General features: G+C 44.8%; 2 protein-coding genes across 3 annotated transcripts in view; one reads left to right on the top strand and one right to left on the bottom strand.

Moving 5' to 3' along the window:
* The window catches only part of VARS2 (valyl-tRNA synthetase 2, mitochondrial), a 79210-nt gene extending 74342 nt beyond the window's left edge, over window positions 1-4868 (bottom strand). The window contains exon 1 of one of the 2 annotated variants that reach the window (XM_089679851.1): window positions 4804-4868. Coding sequence is in view for 1 of the 2 variants with exons in the window: in XM_089679852.1 (XP_089535978.1) it covers window positions 4804-4825 (22 nt within the window). In the remaining variant the exon portion in view is untranslated. The remainder of the gene's footprint in view (window positions 1-4803) is intronic. The other variant, XM_089679852.1, reaches the window with a different exon arrangement.
* Window positions 4869-10572: 5704 nt separating this feature from the next.
* On the top strand, window positions 10573-17061 carry LOC149460315 (uncharacterized). The gene is made up of 2 exons (XM_089679850.1): window positions 10573-10771; window positions 14688-17061. The coding sequence occupies exon 2, from the start codon at window positions 14904-14906 to the stop codon at window positions 15663-15665; it is 762 nt and encodes a 253-aa protein (XP_089535976.1). The 5' UTR covers window positions 10573-10771; window positions 14688-14903; the 3' UTR covers window positions 15666-17061.
* Window positions 17062-17308: the final 247 nt, after the last annotated feature.

Here is a 17308-nt window from a genome sequence, read left to right as displayed (position 1 = left end):
CTGATAATTCTTTTCACTCCTCTGTCAGAAATCTTGTGAGGAGCACCTGGTCGTATCCGGTTTATGGTGAAATAATGTTATTTCCACTTCTGGATTATGGCCCCAACAGTGCTCACTGGAACATTCAGAAGTTTAGAAATCCTTTAGTAACCAATGCCATCAGTATGTTTTGCAACAATAAGGTTGTGAAGGTCTTGAGAGATGTTTCTTGTGTGACTCCTTGGTACTGGGACACCTTTTAATAGGTGATCTGCGGAGACTGAACCAGCTGATATTAATTTAACAGTTTAGGGAGTGCAAAGTATTGGTAAAAAAAAAACACTTACGTTAATTTTAGGGCATACAAATGTAATAAATTACTCATTTTGTTTGTAAAACTGAAAAGATGAGGTTGCGCTGGGTATATAGATACTTAACATGTCAAACCTTAAAATTGCATGCACCTGTGAAATGGCGGCAAACTTCAATACCCTATATTATGCACAGACAACACTTTAAAGGTTCCTACATGTCGCCAGTTTAGTTACCCAGGAGCCCTGGTGCTAGAATTGTTGTTTTCATGCATAGTTGTCCCTGAATTGTGCATTTATGTTCGTACATACATGTATGTGGGGGTCTCAAATATTTTTTTGGACGGGAAAATTTTAAGTGCTTTGGTGCTTACTGTCTATGCATGATGGTAAAAAACCTTCTGTGTGCAGCATCCCCCCAGCCCCCCTAATACTTACCTGAGCCCCATCACGATCCAGCGATCTGCATGAGAGCCTTAGCTCTCCAGGGACTCTCCCTCCTCATTGGCTGAGACAGTCAATCACAGCCAGTGAGCCAATGGGGAGGGGGGCGGGGACGGTGTGAATGGACACGCAGAGCAGCAGCTGTGGGGGCACTTGGCAAAAAGGAGGAGCGAGGAGCGCTGGTGGGGGAACTTAGAAAAAGAGGATCAGGGTTGCTCTGTGCAAAACCACTGCACACAGCAGGTAAGTATAACATGTTTGTTATGGTTTAAAAAAATCCTTTTAATATCAGTTTTTACAAGTATATATAAACCCTCACATTGTAAAACAACCCATTCCGTTTACAATAGAAATAAAATGCATTTGTCTATAGCTATAAAAACATTATAAATACCTTCCCCCCCCCCCATGTTTTATAAGTGATCAAATTCCCTCTATGCTCCTTATGTAACTGAGAACAGAGAGATGGGGAGGAGAAACAGCAAAACACTGGTCTTCCCAGTGAATGGCTATGCAGTAGGGGGTGGTGTCAGAACAAGTCTGATCATTGGAGGAGAGCACACAGTGTTCTCAGCACAGCTAGGGAGCTAACCATGCTGCACTCTCATGCCTAGTGTGGTCAGTTTTTTAATAGAAAATCAGAGAGACTGGCAGGAACACCAGGAATTTCACACAAAGGAAGCAATACAAAGAGAACAGGATACTTTTTCAATATGAAATGCTGGGTTTACAAATTCTTTAACATTTTTTTTCTCACATAGAGAAGAAGTAATGAATTACAATTCAAGGAAGTCCAGTTGCTAAAATTTGCTTCCAGACGAAGTCCATATTTCTCTTTTCAAGTAAAAGAAAAAAAGAACCACCTTACATAAGGTGTCCCCCTCGGGGTACCTCTTAGTTCAGTTACTCCCATTAGAGTACCCCCCTTAAATCAGGTGTCACCATACATGAGGTTCCCCCACCAGTGTTCCTTCACATCAGGTGTCCCCATACATCAGATTCCCCCATAAGAGTCTATCTATAGATCAGTAAATTCCATCAGAGCCAGGTGGGAGGCGGGAGCTGGAAGAAGAAGCGTGCTACAGGGGGCGGGGCACACACGTGAAATCATTGGTTGGTATAATGCCGGCAATCCTAACAACCAATGACTGCAGCTTAGTAAGGATCCAGCAGAGCAGAATGGTGGGCTTTTGGTTCAGACTGGGCTTCCAGGCGGTCCGCCATTTAGTGAAGGCTGACATAAGGGGGAAAAAGTCCCCTATTTTTTGGTGACAGGTTCTCGGAGTCTGAGACATGGCAGGGATGAGCATGGGGGGGGGATGTGTGCAGAGCCGCCCAAGCGCTTCTATCTGTCAGCTGGCAGTCGGGTTCTCAGATATGCACACTGGCTGCAGCCACAATTATTATTATTATACAGGATTTATAAAGCGCCAACAGTTTGCTCAGTGCTGTACATTATAACGGGAGACAATACAGTTCAATACAAGAGAGATAGGAGGGCCCTGCTCCTTGGAGCTTACAATCTAGGAGAGTGTGTGTACAACCCCTCCACTGTCAGGTCCATACAACATACAGATCTGGCAGTACACGGGGTTAAAGCACTGATCCAATGAGAAGGTGTGCACAGTGCAATGTCTGGGAGGAAATACAGGAACATTTATTATACTTCAATGAGTTGTGGCTGGCTCACGTCTACAAAACAATAGGAGTTTGGGTTGGAGATGAGTACAGAAGACACTCCAAATTCATCTCTAATCTGGAGATTCCCCCTGAAGGACTTTTTCTACCACTAGATGTCCTCATTCTGAAAACCAGCATCATTTAACCCGCTTCCTCTGAGCCCAAGTCATGCTGGACCCACCCCCCAGCCTGTGACTGGATCATGAAAGCAGAAGCAGCACAGTGATGAGCTCATCTCTCTACCACTCCTGTGAGTCTGAGCTCTGCTGTACAGGGGCCGATATCAAGTGACATTCAGGTACTTACTGTGCTTGTATTTACAAAGTATGTTTAATCGCTTCCCTACCGCCCTATAGTAGAACTACTGCTAGAGGGCGGCACGACTGCACAAAATCACATATACATGTGGTTTGCATTTCCGGGTAGGGGGAGCGTGCCGCCCTACCCACGCCGCCGATGGTGGCTACAGCTGTCAATCGCTGTGTCCCGGCCGCAGATTCCCTGCTGGTACCCGACGATTGCTGAGTAACACTGACAGGGGAGAGACCTGTGTGTAAACAACACAAGTCTCTCTTGTAAAAGCAAGCACATGCTACTGTGTATTTCTCTGCACAGCAGTGAGTTTCCCTAGTAAAACACACACAGCACATGATGTAAAACACACACAGTTGACCCTTTGATGGCCCCAGATGTTAACCTCTTCCTGCCCAGTGTCATTAGTACCGTGTCAGTGCTTTTATTAGCACTGATCACTATATTAGTGTCACTGGGGATGTGAGTGGCAGTTAGTCAGTTCCCACCCAGTGTCAGAATGCCGCCCGCAGTCCCGCTATAAGTCACTGATCACCGCCATTACTAGTAATAAAAACAAAAATATAACAACAATTCCAGTATATATACCACCATTAGTAAATGCTATAACTTTCACATAAACCAAATAATTTACACATATTGGGATTTTTTTTAGCAAAGACATGTAGCAGAATACATTTCTGATGAAATTTGATTTTTTTAAATTTTTTACTGGATATGTTTAACCTCCCTAGCGGTCTGATTATTTCAGATTTTTGGTACTGAAAGCGGTACCATTATTTTGCATGGAAATCTGTAGTTTCTTTATTGTAGGCTGTAATTTTTAGTAATAAGTCACTGAAATCTGTCCGAACAAGAGTCTATTAAACATCCCGGGTATGATAAAATTTGAAACACGAAATCATAAATTATAATTTAATAAATAATCATAAAAAATAATATAATAATAATACATTTAATTCAATAATATAATCAAACCAAAAACACTGAAATTTGAAATATAGCGCCAAGTTTGCACATTGCTGAGCAAAGTCGCAAAATCGTTTTCAGTGTCTGATGACGAATTTCCCCACGAATCATTATCACTCAATTCTGCAAGTGGTTCTGATTTACTATCGCTGTTCTCTAGCTGATCTAAACTTTTGATCTTTTGAGCTAAAGGGACACTTTTTGGACGCCATGGACTTTTCTCAGTTTCCAGGCAAAATGCAGGCAGGGCACAGGGCAAAGCACTCGGGACAAAATGTATGTGAAATGGTTTGATACAGCAATGTTTTACTATGTAAAATTTGTTTGGAAAAAAATGAAATTTTTTTAAATTTTCAAATTTCCCGCCGCCGCCCGTACGTCCCGACGTCACAGGGACCGGAACACAGAAGCCGGATGCCGGCATCGGCCGGAGGAGATGGCCGGAGACGCTGCAGGGGACGCATCACGGGAGCAAAGGACAAGGTAAGTGCTGCAGGCACTCCCTATGCAGCGCTGCATGGTAAGCCCGAGTGTAGCTCGGGGTTACCGCTTTTGGTACAGAAACTTTACCCCGAGCTGCACTCGGGAATACCGCCAGGGAGGTTAATAGCCAAAAGTCCAAAATATTGGGGATTTTTTTCAAAATTGTCAGTCTTTTTTTGTTTATAGCACAAAAAATAAAAAACACACAGACAATAAAATACCTCCGAAAGAAAGCTCTATTTGTGGGGGAAAAAGGGCATAAACTTAATTTGGGTGCAGCGTTGCACGACCACGCAATTGTCAATTAAAGTAACGCAGTGCCGTAACACAAAAAATGGCCTGATCAGGAAGGGGGGGATCCTCTGGAGGACAAGTGGTTAATGATCACAGAAGTGCACTCATCTCTCATACATCCCCTTGGAGCTCAGCTTTAAGAACAGGACATTCAGATGAGTCGTAGCTAAAATCTGATTGGCTGATATGATTCACCATGAAAAATAGCATTTTAAATAAACCCAACTCAGTGCTGACAGTTTCTCTTGAGTGTCTCCGCCTTGCCTGTCTATTACTTTCTGCCTACCAGTCACAGCCAACCCAGTTCTACTCCCCTCCAGCCCGGGCTGACCTTGCCTCTGCCTCCCCGGCATGGAACCCCACCACGAGCCGCTCAGCGCTGACAGCAGAAAACCGGAAACAGCGTGCGTTCCAGCGCCAGCCTCCACCAATCAACGAGCGAGCCCGGAAACATTGTGTGCGTTCCAGTAGCAGATTGCTCCAATCGCAGTGCGAAAGAACGAAACCCGGAAATGCACAGTGCGTTCCAATAGCAATTTCCACCAACCACACCGCGGCCTCTGCCAATCAAAAATTAAAGCGTGCATTTCCACCAGAGTTCTCCACCAATCACGGGCGGGTTTTAAGGCTACTGATCCGATCACTGCGCGACTATCTAACTATTGCACCAGCAGCGTCTCCTGTATTTTCTCCGCACCAATCAGATTCTAAGCTGATTTTCAAGTATGAGTTGGAGGTCAGCAGCAGAGTTGCATGCTGTGATCATGAGTTTGTATGGTGGTGAGCTGTGTCTCTACCCTTTCCCCAGATCCTGCACATGAAGTAAGAGCAGGCACTGCTACCCCTGGAGGGTCAGAGACTGATAATCAATGACATGATGTAATATAAATACCGTGCAGGCTATTATTAAAGTAGATGTACACCCAATCACTTCAAGTGGTAGTAAACCACCAAAAAAAATAAAAAAAAAATCTCACTGCAAGTTAAGAACATAATGTGCTTGTATCCATCACTTCCTTCTTCACCTGATCTTCCTTCCAAGTTTGCGAGCTGCTGCCATCTGATTGGACGAGCCGCGATGTCGTCACTTCTGAGCATGTGCGAAGGGTGTTTCGGCCACGGCACAGGTCTCTCAATGGACGGCACACCGTGTGTTGAGAGTGCAGTGCGCATGTAACTGGCATCTCTACAGTATCTCCTAAACAGTTCGCAATTAGGAGCTATTTACAGGACCTACTTGTAAGCCTTATTAACCGCTTACCTTCGGCCCTATAAGTACTGCTACAGGGCCACGACTCGTCATTCCTTTGTAGCACAGAAACATAAGATGAAGAACAAGTGGTTCATCAAGTCTGCCCCTTCTACTTCTTTGAGTATAGATCGATGTTTGTCCCAAGCAACTGTTGACTGATTCACTACCTCTGCTGGAAGGCTCTTCCAAGTATCAACTACTCTTTCAGCAACATAATTCTTTCTAAGGTTAGCTTTGACCTTTCCTCCTGCTAGTTTGAGGCCATATCCCTGTGTTCTTGGTCTTTGCTTCATATTGAAAATATTGCCCTCCTGATCCTTAATCACATCTTTTTAATAAAGCTCCCCCTTTCCTTCTATCCACAAGACTGCACATATGAAGGATACAGGACCTCCTGGTAGAATTCTATTGACTTTTCCAATAATCTGAAATAAGCACCCTGAAATCTTTTCTTCTATAGTTCTAGCTAACACTGTACCCCCAATAATCAGAGGATTCTCTTTCCCTTAGTACATTATTTGCATTTAGAAACCTTGAACTGCAGTTCTCACTGCTTTGACCAATACCACAGTGTAGCCTTGATAGGAGGACCCTTATAAATCATGGAAGCTGCACAGGTTGGGCATTGTGAAAATGCTGCACTTTGTTCCTCTTTCCTTCTAGTGACTGGCAGCACAGTTGGGAAAGAGAAAAGATTGGCTGAGTCAGTGACCCAGAACAAAGCTTCATTCCTGAGCACAAGAGAGGAAAACCTGAGTAGTTTCATCTTGGTGATCCTGCCAGTAACAAACTTCCTGTCCTAGAGTGACAACACTCATTGTATCATATCTATTGTGGAGCAGAGTTGTCACCCTAGGACAGGAAGTGTGTTACTGGCAGGATCACCAAGATTAAACTATTCAGGTTTTCCTCTCTTGTGCTCAGGAATGAAGATTAGTTCTTCTGATATGGACTAGAGAACAAATAATAAATGGACATACCCAAAAACATGCCGGAATTGACTTGGCAATTCTAGAATTTGGTTGCCAGATCATTATCAGAATTAGCCCTGGTTCACACAAGTGGAGCACTGAAATCTCGCAACTTCAAAGCTGACTATTTTGTGTGACTTCGTTGTGCCTTGCTGACACTAAGTGCAACTTCATTTAACAGATGTCAATGCAAGCTGCAATGAAGCCACAATGAAATAGTGAAGGAACCTTTTTCAAAATCGCTGTGACGTGATTCGCATCGATTTGAACAGTTCCATTGCTGCTAATGGAGTGCGAATTGTCAAGTGACTTTGGACTCTCAAGTCACATGACAAGTGTTCACTGGTGTGAACTGGGGCTTGGTGCAAACTCTGGTATAGGTGGTCTGCATGGGTTATAAACATGATGTGGCGGGGTGATGGTGACAGCCACAGTGAGAGAAATAGATATGGTCCCATGTAAGCACTCATTCACTGCAATGTGTAACCATCACACCACCTCCTGATACTGTTGCCACATGGGACCTCGTGATACTGTCATGTGACAATGTCAGGCCTTTCCTGGTTGGCTTCATCATCATGGTGTGTCATTAGTTACTATGCATAGTGTTTAGAGAGAAAAAACTGTGTCTGCTGGAAGGAAGAGGGATGACGTTGTATCCTGTGCAAGAACACAGCTGAAGAAGTGATGCTTCAGCGAGGGCGGGGGTCACAACTGAGAATGGAGGAAGGGGGATGCAAAGGTAACAACTGTGAATAGAGGAAGTTGGATGCAAAGGTGACAACTGTGAACGGGGGGGGGGGGAATGCAAAGGTGACAACAGAGGAAGAGGGATGCTGAGGTGACAACAGAGAAAGGAGGAAAGGGGATGCAATGGTGACAACTGTGAATGTAGGAAGTCAGATGCAAAGGTGGTAACTGTGAATGGAGGAAAGGGGATGCAAAGGTGACAACTGTGAATAGAGGAAGTGGGATGCAAAGGTGACAACTGTGATTGGAGGAAGGGGCATGCTGAGGTGACAACTGTGAATGGAGGAAGGGGGATGCTGAGGTGACACCTGTGAATGCAGGAAGGGGGATGCAAAGGTGACAACTGTGAAAGGAGGATGCAGAGGTGACAACTGTGAATGGAGGGAGGAGGATGTAGAGGTGACAACTGTGAATGGAGGAAGGGGGATGCAAAGGTGACAACTGTGAATAGAAGAAGGGGGATGCTGAGGTGACACCTGTGGATGCAGGAAGGGGGATGCAAAGGTGACAACTGTGAAAGGAGGATGCAGAGGTGACAACTGTGAATGGAGGGAGGAGGATGTAGAGGTGACAACTGTGAATGGAGGAAGGGGGATGCAAAGGTGACAACTGTGAATAGAAGAAGGGGGATGCTGAGGTGACACCTGTGGATGCAGGAAGGGGGATGCAAAGGTGACAACTGTGAAAGGAGGATGCAGAGGTGACAACTGTGAATGGAGGAAGGAGGATGCAGAGGTGACAACTGTGCATGGAGGAAGGGGGATGCTGAGGTGACAACTGTGAATGGAGGAAGGGGGATGCTGAGGTGACAACTGTGAATGCAGGAAGGGGGATGCAAAGGTGACAACTGTGAATGCAGGAAGGGGGATGCAAAGCTGACAACTGTGAATGGAGGAAGGAGGATGCAGAGGTGACAACTGTGCATGGAGGAAGGGGGATGCTGAGGTGACAACTGTGAATGGAGGAAGGGGGATGCTGAGGTGACAACTGTGAATGCAGGAAGGGGGATGCAAAGGTGACAACTGTGAATGCAGGAAGGGGGATGCAAAGCTGACAACTGTGAAAGGAGGATGCAGAGGTGACAACTGTGAATGGAGGAAGGAGGATGCAGAGGTGACAACTGTGAATGGGGGATGCAAAGGTGACAACTGTGAATAGAAGAAGGGGGAGGCTAAGGTGACAACTGTGAATAGAGGAAAGGAGATGCTGAGGTGACACCTGTGACCAGAGGAAGGGGGATGCAAAGGTGACAACTGTGAATGGAGGAAGGGGGATGCAGCAGTGACAACTGTGGATGGAAGAAGGGGGTGTAGAGGTGAATACCAAATTCCTGTACTACGTTTGTTATCTACCCTGGACCCTCCTGCACTGTACATTATTATTATTATACAGGATTTATATAGCACCAACAGTTTGCGCAGCACTTTACAATATAAAGGAGACAGTACAATTACAATACATTTCAGTACAGAAGGAATAAGGGGTCCCTGCTTGTGGAGCTTACAATCTAAAAGGGTACATGTACATTACCCACATCAGCTATTATGAATTAGAGAATTATGATTTTCAATACAGTAGTCCCAGGTATGTATATGGGGCAGTCAGGGGCGGACTGACCATTCCAAAACTCGGGCACTGCCCGAGTCTCCGGGGTCAGTAAGGGGCCCCATGATATGTCCTTGTTACCCTACATAGGCTTTTTTAGGTGTGGTTTAAGTGTGGGCGAGGACACAAGGGGCCCCATGATCCCTTATTGCCCAGGGGCCCCATGAGTTGTCAGTCCGCCCCTGGGGGGAGGTGTTTTGTAGTCTACTGAGGTGAACTAGGCAGGGCTACTAACACATCTCGAGATTACAGCACAGCAGAGGCAGAGACCACAAAATATTTCAAGCTCACTTTCTTGCAGAAGAAATAGGTATTTCTTTGCATGTATTAACCGCTTGCGGCTCAGCGTGCATATAGGAACATCCTGGGCAGGAAGTAGTCACAGCAGGATCCTGGCTGCAGCCATGCTTCTGATAATGATTTTTAGTGCTGGCCTTCAGCTTTCTTGTTAAAGTGGCCCGGATGGCTGTCACTTTTACAGCAAGATCTCATCTCTTTGCTCTCCCCTCCAATCAGCATGCTCCTGGTTAGTTCATTTAATGATCACAGAACTGTATTCATTTGTGGTTTTTCTATCTTCCTGGAGTTCAGCCTTAAAGCAGAGCTCCACCCAAAAGGGGAAGTTCCGCTTTAAGCCTTTGTCCCCCGCTCCCCATTAAGGATTGGCACCTTTGGGAAGCGGGTACCCGGATTTGACAGGTACCCGCTCCCACTTTCGATGCAATCGCCTAGATGATCGGAATCGGAAGTTGTCCTCTCCTCTCTCTCCTCGTAGTCTTGTGGGACACGTGACAGGTCCCAGAAGACTATGGGGCCATTCACAAAGTGCAATGCTTCTCGCGCATGTGCAGTAGGCACCCGGCTGTGAAGCCGCAAGCTGTCACAGCTGGGTGCCCACACTAAAGATGCCGGCACCAGGGAGAGAAGACGACCGGTGAAACCAGCCGCGGTGAGGACACTGCTGGACCGAGGGACAGGTAAGTGGCTGTAGTTTTTTTAGCTGTTGACTTCTTTTTTTTCCAGCTGGAACTCCGCTTTAAGAACACTGCAGTCATATGACTGGCAGCAAAAATCTGATTGGCTGTTTAGGTTCACCATGAAAAGATGGCACTTTAAACCCAACTCAGTACTGACAGGTTCTCTTTAATGTCTCCGCTTTTCCTGTCTATTCCTTCCTGCCTCCCAATCATAGCCAACCCAGTTCTACTCCCTACCAGCCCGGGCTGACCTTGCCTCTGCCTCCCCAGCCGGCATGGAGACCCAACACAAGGAGCTCAGCACTATCAGCAGAAAACCAAACACAGCCTGCGTTTCAGCACCGGTCTCCACCAATCACCGAGCGAGCCAGAAGCCCGGAAACATTCTGTGCGTTCCAACAGCAGTATGCACCAATCGCAGTGCAGGGAGAGGAAGTACGGAAATGCAGGGTGCGTTCCAGCAACGACTTCCGCGGCCTCTGCCAATCAGAGAATTAATGCGCGCATACCACTAGCGATCTCCTCCAATCACGGACGGGTTTAAGGCTAGTGAGCCAATCACTACGCGACTATCCAACTACTGCACTAGCAACGTCTCCTGTATTTTCTCCGCACAAATCAGGCTCCAGGCTGATCTCCAAGTGTATGTTGGCCCGAAACTGGAGAGTTGCATGCTGTGATCATGAGTTTGTATGGTGGTGAGCTGTGTCTCTGCCCTTTCCCCAGATCCTGCACATGGAGGAGGTAAGAGCAGGCACTGCCACCCCCACCCCTGGAGGGTCAGATACTGATAATTACATGATGTAATAAAAATACAATGTAGGGGTTTTATTAATAAAGTGTAACTAAAGGCAAAACGTTTTCTTTTTTATTGCACAGAGTAAGGCAGGACTATAACCTCTGTCAGTTTTTATTTTGCCATCTCCGTCTCATGGGGGAAATTTCCCTTCATTTCCTGTCCCAAAACAGGAAGTGAGAAGAAATCCCTCCAAGTGAGGGAATCCTGGGTTGTCACCAGAACTAGTATCCTGTTAGAAGATTTCCCCTCTATTACTGTCTCAGGAACAACCTCAAATTTGGGATTTTCTTTTACTTTTGTTGATAATGGAGATGAATAGGGTGAATCTCTCTAACAGGTGCACTGACAGCAATAGAAACCTGACAGGTGCTCTAATATCTCTCCACATCCAAAAAAGGTTTCCCTTTTAGTTGCGCTGTAACATAGATATACACCCGATCACTACATTTCCATATAAGATGTGCAGGGACTGCCATGTACTAATTATTTTAGTGTTGTCAGCAGTAGGGTTTAATAAAGTTATAGGGGGTGTATTTATATAAAAAAAATTGCTTAGCTCTGTGTAAATTCATTTTGTAGCAATGGGGCAAAGTCGAATATACTCAGGCTGTAGTCTCTGCAGATCGAATATATGACTGGGGATAATACCGCAATGTGGCCACTAGATGGCGCAGAGGGTCATTTCTTGTAATAGTGCCATCTAGTGGCCATAATGCGGTATTTTCCCATTAACATGTGCAGAGCTGGAGAACATTCCATTTTTTCCCCATTTATTTCAAGTACTTCTATAGCGCCATCAAATTACGCAGCGCTTCACATATATATTGTACATTCCCATCAGTCCTTGACCCTCAACGGGTGTACAATCTAAGGTCCCTAAACTCACATTCATACATACACACCCCATTCACACAGAACAGATTTATATACAGCTTCAATAGATGAACAACTATGCAAGTTTTCTATAAATACTTACCATAGCGATATTGCTGCATAGAATTGGAGCATGCCTTACTATTAGTAGGTGTATAACCAATCACTAAAATCCCACATAGGTGCTAAAATGGGTCATTTCAGAACTCATTTTCATTCTTTTAAAATCTGTAGCGTTTGTTAAACGATTGTCGTCACCCATGTAATGTATATGTGCCGTGGCAAAGAAAGGCACCGTGCTTGTGAGTCCATGGGCAGCAGAGGTTTCTGTGCTGAGAGCGCTCTCAATGGTAATCAGCTGCTGCAATCTCTGTGTTCTAGTGAAAAAGCTGCAGTTTCTGCATCCCTTTAGAAGTATTTAAAGCTGATCTAGAGGAATTCAGCTATTTTGTAAAAAGTGAAGGCATACCACGAGTTGAGTCCAGTGAGGTGCATGCCACCCCATGGACGTAGCACTTTAAATTACATCTGACAGGTTTTTTTGTGCTTCAGAAAGACAGCTTACTGAGCTCTGATCTCAGTTCCTTAAATATGAACCTGCAATGCCAGTCTCTCTCCTCCTGTCCAATCACAGAAGCCTTTGTATTATATTAAATATGAAGACTAGGCAGGGGAGGGGTGGGCATAGCTGCCGTGTGCTTTTCTCCTCACAACCCAGAGTGTAGACTCCAGGAGTGCAATAAACCTGTTAGATGTAAATAATAGAGATAAGTTCAGGTAGTGACATGCTGCTAATTGGACTTACTAGTGTGCCTTCACTTTTTAAAATTTGCTGATATCCCAGAAAGCTTTTAAGTGGTTGAAATCTCCTAAATGAAAAGTGAACAAAGCATATCCCGCTGTAGTATGTACTAGCCTCAATCCAAATCATTGAGTGTGGTTGCTATCTGCTGTCTCTACTTTCTGCTATCGGTATGAGTCACTCCTGGCAGTCTATGCCGACACCACAGAATCCTGGGGATGGCTCCACCCCCTCCAGCACACAGCAGGGAATAGACAGTCTCAGCTGTGCATGTTTCCCTACGGTCTGTGTAGGAGGAGATGTCTCCTTTCCCTCCACTCAGATCTCAAGGTACACTTGGCTCTCCTCTCTGTGCTCTGCAGTGTGTGACATCAGATCCCGGCCCCCTGCCTGCCAGAGCTCAGAGATGCTGTGTATGCTGTATTTGTTTTCTGTGAAAGTTGAGTTATCCTTCAAAAGGATCTCCTACAGTGAAGGAAATAAGTATTTGATCCCCTGCTGATTTTGAATGTTTGCCCACTCACAAAGAAATGATCAGTCTAAAAATCGAATGGTAGGTGTATTGTAACACTGACAGACAGAATAGAAACACAAAATTCAAAAGAAATGCATGTCTAACAAATGATGCAGTGATTTGCATGTTCATGAGGGAAATAAATATTTGATCCCCTTCACAAAACATGACTTAGTACTTGGTGGCAAATCCCTTGTTGGCAATCACAGAGATCTGACGTTTCCTGTAGTTGGCCACCAGGTTTGTACACATCTCAGGAGGGATTTTGGCCCACTCCTCTTGGCAGATCCTCCAAGTCATTAAGGTTTGGTGGCTGACGTTTGGCAACTCAAACTTTCAGCTCCCTCCACAGATTTGCAATCGGATTAAGGTCTGGAGACTGGCTAGGCCACTCCAGGACCTTAATGTGCTTCTTCTTGAGCCACTTCTTTGTTGCCTTGGCTGTGTGTTTTGGGTCATTGTCATGCTGGAACACCCATCCACGACCCATTTTCAATGCCCTGGTTGAGGGAAGAAGGTTCTCACCCAAGATTTGAAGGTACATTGCCCCGTCCATCGTCCCTTTGATGCGGTGCAGTTGTCCTGTCCCCCTGGCAGAAATACACCCCCAAAACAGAATGTTCCCACCACCATGTTTGACAGTTGGGATGGTGTTCTTGGTGTCATAGGCAGCATTCCTCCTCCTCCAAACACGGCGAGTTGAGTTGATTCCAAAGAGCTCGATTTTGGTCTCATCTGACCACAACACTTTCAACCAGTCCTCCTCTGCATCATTCAGATGTTCAGTGGCAAACTTCAGATGGGCCTGGACATGTGCTTTCTTGAGCAGAGGGACCTTGCGGGCACTGCAAGATTTCAATCCTTGTTGGCGTAGTTTGTTACCAATTGTTTTCTTGGTGACTGTGGTCCCAGCTGCCTGGAGATCATTGACAAGATCCTCACGTGTAGTTCTGGGATGATTCCTCACGGTTCTCATGATCACTGACACTCTATGAGGTGAGATGTTGCTTGGTGCACCAGACCTAGGGAGACTGACAGTTGTTTTGTGTTTCTTCCATTTGTGAATGATTGCACCAACTGTTGTCACCTTCTCACCAAGCTGCTTGGCGATAGTTTAGTAGCCCAGTCCAGCCTTGTGTAGGTCTACAATCTTGTCCCTGACATCCTTGGACAGCTCTTTGGTCTTTGCCATGGTGGAGAGTTTGGAATCTGATTGTTTGATTGCTCTTGTGGACAGGTGTCTTTTTTACAGGTAACAAAATGAGATTAGCAGCACTCCCTTTAAGAGACTGCTTCTAATCTCAGCTTGTTACCTGTATGAAAGACACCTGGTAGCCAGAAATCCTGCTGAATGATAGGGGATCAAATACTTATTTCCCTCATAAACATGCAAATCAGTGCATAATTTGTTAGACATGCATTTCTTTTGAATTTTTTATTGCTATTCTGTCTCTCAGTGTTACACTACACCTACCATTCGATTTTTAGACTGATCATTTCTTTGAAACATTCAAAATCAGCAGGGGATCAAATACTTATTTACTTCACTGTATCTTGCCTATCACCACCACTTGCAGACATTCTAACCTCTTTCCTCCAAAACTAAAAGAAAAAATTTCACCTGAATGTCTAACAATCACTCCCAACAATCTTCTCAATTTTGTTTTTGCAGATAATGGACAAAAAAATCTTAAGAAGAGAATATTCGGTGGAAGTACTTGAGTTAATATGCTTGTGACTGTAACCCACAAGGCAAAGACAACATTGATGTTCAACATTTCATTAATCTGGTGCCACCATCTACTATCAAGCAGGGACATTACATACATCCCTTAGAAGTGTTCTACGTTATATTAAAGGTGAACTAAAAATTTGGGAGATCAAAAAAATGAACGTGGATTCAGAAGGCAGTATAAGTTTTGATCCCGAGAATTCAGAAGAAAATGTAAAGAGACCAAGAAAAAAGTCTTGGTTAAAGTCAGGCAGCGGCTCTGACTTTAAACCCTCGAAGACTTGCAGCAGTGACAAGCGATTGAGTAAAGCCAAGGAGCCAACCAAGGTTGTTCAAGGCGAGAAGGAGAAGCCACAGTTTACATGTCCACTGTGCAAGAAGACCTTCAAACAAGCTGGCCATTACAGAAGACACGAAGCCCTCCATGCTGGAAAGAAACTCTACAAATGTACCGAGTGCGAGAAAAGCTTCCGAGACAAGGTAGAACTGGACCGGCACATGAGGACCCATACAGGAGAACGGCCTTTTGAATGTTCTGAGTGCAGAAAACAGTTTATCAACAAGGCCCACCTTACTGTCCACGAGAGATCCCACACAGGGGTGAAGCCCTTCACCTGTTCCGAGTGCGGGAAACAATTTGTCAACAGGACCCAACTTACTGTCCATGAGAGATCCCACACAGGGCTGAAGCCGCACAAGTGCCCCGAGTGTTTGAAAAGTTTTGTTCGGAAAAATCATCTCAATAGGCACATAAGAATCCACACTGGGGAGAAACCCTTCAAGTGTGAGAAGTGCAAGAAGAGGTTCACTAGGAAGTTTAGTCTGGTTTTGCACTGCAGATCTCACAACCAAAAACATTTTTCAAATTTGGAATCCGATGTATCTTCTGGTACAACTGATGACTCGGATGATTGGTGAGATGCAGTCAGATCCATAAATATTGGGACATCAAAACAATTCTAACATTTTTGGCTCTATACACCACCACAATGGATTTGAAATGAATCGAACAAGATGTGCTTTAACTGCAGACTGTCAGCTTTAATTTGAGGGTATTTACATCCAAATCAGGTGAACGGTGTAGGAATTACAACAGCTTGCATATGTGCCTCCCACTTGTTAAGGGACCAAAAGTAATGGGACAGTTGGCTTCTCAGCTGGTCCATGGCCAGGTGTGTGTTATTCCCTCATTATCCCAATTACAATGAGCAGATAAAAGGTCCAGAGTTCATTTCAAATGTGCTATTTGCATTTGGAATCTGTTGCTGTCAACTCTCAAGATGAGATCCAAAGAGCTGTCACTATCAGTGAAGCAAGCCATCATTAGGCTGAAAAAACAAAACAAACCCATCAGAGAGATAGCAAAAACATTAGGTGTGGCCAAAACAACTGTTTGGAACATTCTTAAAAAGAAGGAACGCACCGGTGAGCTCAGCAACACCAAAAGACCCAGAAGACCACGGAAAACAACTGTGGTGGATGACCGAAGAATTCTTTCCCTGGTGAAGAAAACACCCTTCACAACAGTTGGCCAGATCAAGAACACTCTCCAGGAGGTAGGTGTATGTGTGTCAAAGTCAACAATCAAGAGAAGACTTTACCAGAGTGAATACAGAGGGTTCACCACAAGATGTAAACCATTGGTGAGCCTCAAAAACAGGAAGGCCAGATTAGAGTTTGCCAAACGACATCTAAAAAATCCTTCACAGTTCTGGAACAACATCCTATGGACAGATGAGACCAAGATCAACTTGTACCAGAGTGATGGGAAGAGAAGAGTATGGAGAAGGAAAGGAGCTGCTCATGATCCTAAGCATACCACCTCATCAGTGAAGCATGGTGGTGGTAGTGTCATGGCGTGGGCATGTATGGCTGCCAATGGAACTGGTTCTCTTGTATTTATTGACAATGACCCAAAGCATACTGCAAAAGCAACCAAAGAGTTTTTTAAGGGAAAGAAGTGGAAAGTTATGCAATGGCCAAGTCAATCACCTGACCTGAATCCGATTGAGCATGCATTTCACTTGCTGAAGACAAAACTGAAGGGAAAATGCCCCAAGAACAAGCAGGAACTGAAGACAGTTGCAGTAGAGGCCTGGTAGAGCATCACCAGGAATGACACCCAGCATCTGGTGATGTCTATGCGTTCCACACTTCAGGCTGTCATTGACTGCAAAGGATTTGCAACCAAGTATTAAAAAGTGAAAGTTTGGTTTATGATTATTATTCTGTCCCATTACTTTTGGTCCCTTAACAAGTGGGAGGCACATATGCAAACTGTTGTAATTCCTACACCGTTCACCTGATTTGGATGTAAATACCCTCAAATTAAAGCTGACCGTCTGCAGTTAAAGCATATCTTGTTTGTTTCATTTCAAATCCATTGTGGTGGTGTATAGAGCCCAACATGTTAGAATTGTGTCGATGTCCCAATATTTATGGACCTGACTGTAAAAGGCTGTTCAATGGATCATATAATGCTTGGAATGGTGACATAATCGTAGGGGTGGAGTGGTACTGACACATAGAACTGTGTTTTTCATCTTAAACAGAGAGGAATT

This window comes from Staurois parvus, unplaced genomic scaffold (assembly GCF_062004578.1).
Source record: "Staurois parvus isolate SC_StPar_1 unplaced genomic scaffold, SC_StPar_1.0 ptg000232l, whole genome shotgun sequence".
Classification (NCBI taxonomy): Eukaryota; Metazoa; Chordata; class Amphibia; order Anura; family Ranidae; genus Staurois; species Staurois parvus.
The sequence above is the reverse complement of the archived record's forward strand: the minus strand, read 5'-3'. Positions and strand labels throughout refer to the sequence as shown.